Consider the following 3,822-nt stretch of genomic DNA (forward strand, 5'->3'; position numbering starts at 1 on the left):
CGTCCTCGAGGATAAACTGATACGAACATGGCCGAATCATGATCACTCCGAGCAAACCCTGCCTGGATAACCACTGTGCTGAACTTCAGCCAAAGCATGGATTTGTCTGCGCAGAACAAACAACGGCAAGAACACAACATAGTGAAGCAAAGCCCAGAACTTGGAAATAAATCTGCGAGCACTCGAATCCCGAAGTTCACAAGGCTGCACAGTATCAGTATATATAGTACACATCAACAGCTTGGGTATTGACACCTTGCTCACAGATGGAGAAGGACATACGTAGCGCGCCCTTCATCGTTAACTTGAAATGGTAAAAAAAATAATAGCCAAATTACACTCAGAATAACAGTCTCAATCAGATTGAAGCTAAGTGGCTAGTGATAATCTCAATCAGATTGAAGACTGTCTCGAGTACTACAGCTGCAGCTCAAACTGACTAGATTCTTGAGCTATTATCAAAGGTTCGAAACTACCAGAACATTGCTACTTAGCTTCAACCAATAGCGCAATCTTACAAACTTAAAGGAACATACACACTTCAACGACGCCTCCAAAGAGGGGAATGACACCCACAGGCGCCGCCGCCGTTGGCACCGCCAAGGCGGGATGGACTTTCAACCGTGTAGTCGCACAACACAACTTAAAGGAACATACACACTTCAACGACGCCTCCAAAGAGGGGAACGACACCCACAGGCGCCGCCGCCGTTGGCACCGCCAAGGCGGGATGGACTTTCAACCGTGTAGTCGCACAACACCCACGCTACCTGGTGGATTGCGGCAGCAAACTCGCCGAACACACCGCCGCCGCAGCAGCACCTCGCCACCGGAACCATAGTCTCGCGGTCCACCAACGCCAAGGACAGACGAAAAGACGCCATCTCCTACCTCCAGTCTTGATAGGTTGCAGCCTCCAGTGCTCCGTCGGGCCGCTCCTGGCCAATGGCGGAGTGAGGCACATGGCCCCTGGAACCCAGATCGGGCCCAGAAGGATCCAGATCAGGCCCAGATGGACCCAGCTCGCCCCCCCGCGCCTCCACCACCCACTCCGTCGCCAGCGCCGGCGAGAAGCTCCGCCGCACGCCCGCGTCGCGCAGCAGCCGGCCGCAGCGCCAGGGAACTCCTCCCTAGACGCGCTCCAGGGCCGACGCCGCTTCGACCCGTGCTGTCGCCCCAGCCCACGCCGACGAGACCACCGCGCTCCCTTTCCGCTGCCTCCCCTGCCAGGCAACTCCTCTCCTCACCTCGGCGCCTCCCAGCCCGGCTACGGCGAGCTCCTCCACTCCACACACTCAAGCCAACCGTGCCGCCCCGGAGATGTCTTACCCCGCGCGAGAGGAACCCGTCGAGGGCGCGCCAGCCCTTCCCGCCACCTTCGACGGCCGGGCACGGCCACCACCGCCGACGCCGGCGGCGGCAGTGGCCGGAGGAAGTAGATCGGGGTGGCTCTCTTTTAGGTTTTGGTGGTGCCCTGGAGCGGCTCGCGCGAGCCGCCCGAGAGCCTCTTCTATGTGTATCGATCAAAGACATGCATACAAGAATTGGTATAGTGATGCAGTAAATCTTAGCTCACTGTAGGAGTTCTTCAAACAGACTTACAGATACCAGCACAAAGATTGAGCTTTTTAAACAGGAGAATTACATCCATTTCTAAGGAAACCAAGAGTACGCTCTGAAGTAGGCACAATACTACGACATAGTTGGGTGAGAGGCTGGCTTGCCTCCAGTGTTTTTACAGAATTCTACCAGCAGAATAAACATATCAAACAAGAAAGTACAGCCACTCTCACTCATAGATAATACCATATCGATAATCAATCGAGCAACCTTGTGGAACAGAAGGATATCCATGCAAGCAATCAGTACCCACCAGCCTATCAAGAACAGCAGTCCAATCGACCTTCACTGTTAGTTTGATGGAACCATGCTCCCAAACAGTCTCAGCTGCAGGGTATTCTAGGGTGACAACATTCTTAGGTTCATTCTCTTCCTCTTCCTCTTCCTCTTCTTGGTCCTCATCCTCCTGCCCATAATCCTCTTCCTCAGGGTCCATCTTATCCTTATCCTCAATCTCACAACTAGCATCAAGAAAACAAACATACAACACCAGTATTTCATCTTCATTGAATGTGCGTCCTTGTGGATACCCATTGACAGCTACCAGATTACGATTCAACACGAGAGAGCCATTTTCTCCCATCAAGTTGCCGCTACGCACACTACTATCATATAGAACCATATGATGTCTATAATTTTTAGTAGTCCCAGCTGTTATTTTACCATCGAAGTGGACAAGAGGGTCATTGGGCTCTTTATTCTCAACACTGACTTTCAGGATAGCTGCCACTGGAAGTTTCACATTTTGCAGTACCAATTTCACTGTACTCTGGAAACTAGGTAGCTGATGGATGATGCGTCTCCGATCTGGGTTGCAAAAGTACGATATTACACCTTTGCTAAACTCCACTTCATCATCAGGATTCTTGCCCTTGGTCTTTAAATCGAACTCAAAATACATATAACCTAATGTAACCAATGCTCGGTATGGACCTGTCAGAGCTAACATATCCTTCTGCACAAGGGTTTAGAAAAAAAACAGTTAAAATCAAAACATGACTACATGACATGAAAACCATGACTAGCCAGATGAACTTAAATGGTTTTAAAATTATACTCAACATATGTGGCTTGTATGGTAAAATGAGAAAGACATAATATTTTATGTGACTAGGAACATATTGAACAAGTGCAGGACTCAGTGTAGAAAATCTCATAAAAAAATAAAAGGGATAAGAATTGATGAAAATGTGTTGTTTATACAATGAAAAAGGCAGGTAATTAGGAACCTATGTCAACAAACAAAAGCTTGGACATGATGACAAGCTGCTAGCAATATAATGCTGAGATTTAAAAGGATCAAATTTGAAATAGAAATTCATTAAACTTTTGTCTTGACAAAGTCTATCCATCTGACTCATGAAATTTGCACCAAAGAATTATCTCAGTAACATATTGGACTAGACAGCTCATGACATTCGTGTAAACAGATTCAAGTGAGTAAACAGAATCAAGTGAGAACTACCTTTGACTTGATGGTCTGGGCATCCTTTCTTTCCCGATTGAACAGATAGACACATTTGCAGTCAATCTCATCCCTGGCGATAACTGTACCATAAACCTCAACCGGGTATGTGTAATCAGGACCAACTTTGACCACCCTAATGGAAATGACTTCGGTGGAATAATCCGCCAGCTCATAATGTGTATTTCCTGTAACATATTTAGTCAACCTCGTCGTTGAGGAAAAAGGGTCGCGGTCACGTTCATAGCGTGGCCCAATTTCAGCGTTTGCTGTGAATCAAACAAGATCAAATATCACAAATCAGAACAAACAAGAGAATGAATGCTTCAGAGTCAATAGCTACACCTAGAGGGGGTTATGATTTCTGAACATAGAGACTCACACTTCTCATCAAGGTCGAAGCAAGCTAGGTGGATGCTGCAGAAGCGGCTAGGGACATCACACTTCCTCTTGGGATCGTAGACCATGAGGGCCTTGAGTTTTTGCCTGTGCACATCATCCAGTTTACACGCATCCATGCCCTCCACCAGTTCGTGAACATCGATGGGCGGATCCTTACGTTGGATCTTCAGAGGGGGTTGCTTGTCCGCCTCGCCGGACAGTTCGGCCACCAAATCCTCGTACGGGAACGTCATCTGGCCGGGGAAGAATGAGTGGGACTCCGTTGTTTCATGCCCGTAATCGAAACGAAAAAGCAGAGGTTAGGGTTTGCGGAGGTGGGGATGAAGGAGCGATTG

The 3,822-nt window shown here is 48.3% G+C and overlaps 1 protein-coding gene across 1 annotated transcript; it reads right to left on the minus strand.

Moving 5' to 3' along the window:
• Window positions 1-265: 265 nt before the first annotated feature.
• LOC127326291 (uncharacterized) lies at window positions 266-3,822 on the minus strand. The gene is made up of 3 exons (XM_051353147.2): window positions 3,468-3,822; window positions 3,086-3,354; window positions 266-2,575 (listed from the first exon to the last, which is right to left on the minus strand). Exons 1-3 carry the CDS (start codon window positions 3,718-3,720, stop codon window positions 1,790-1,792), a joined length of 1,308 nt encoding a protein of 435 aa, XP_051209107.1. The 5' UTR covers window positions 3,721-3,822; the 3' UTR covers window positions 266-1,789.

This window comes from Lolium perenne, chromosome 1, assembly GCF_019359855.2.
Source record: "Lolium perenne isolate Kyuss_39 chromosome 1, Kyuss_2.0, whole genome shotgun sequence".
NCBI classification, from domain to species: domain Eukaryota; kingdom Viridiplantae; phylum Streptophyta; class Magnoliopsida; order Poales; family Poaceae; genus Lolium; species Lolium perenne.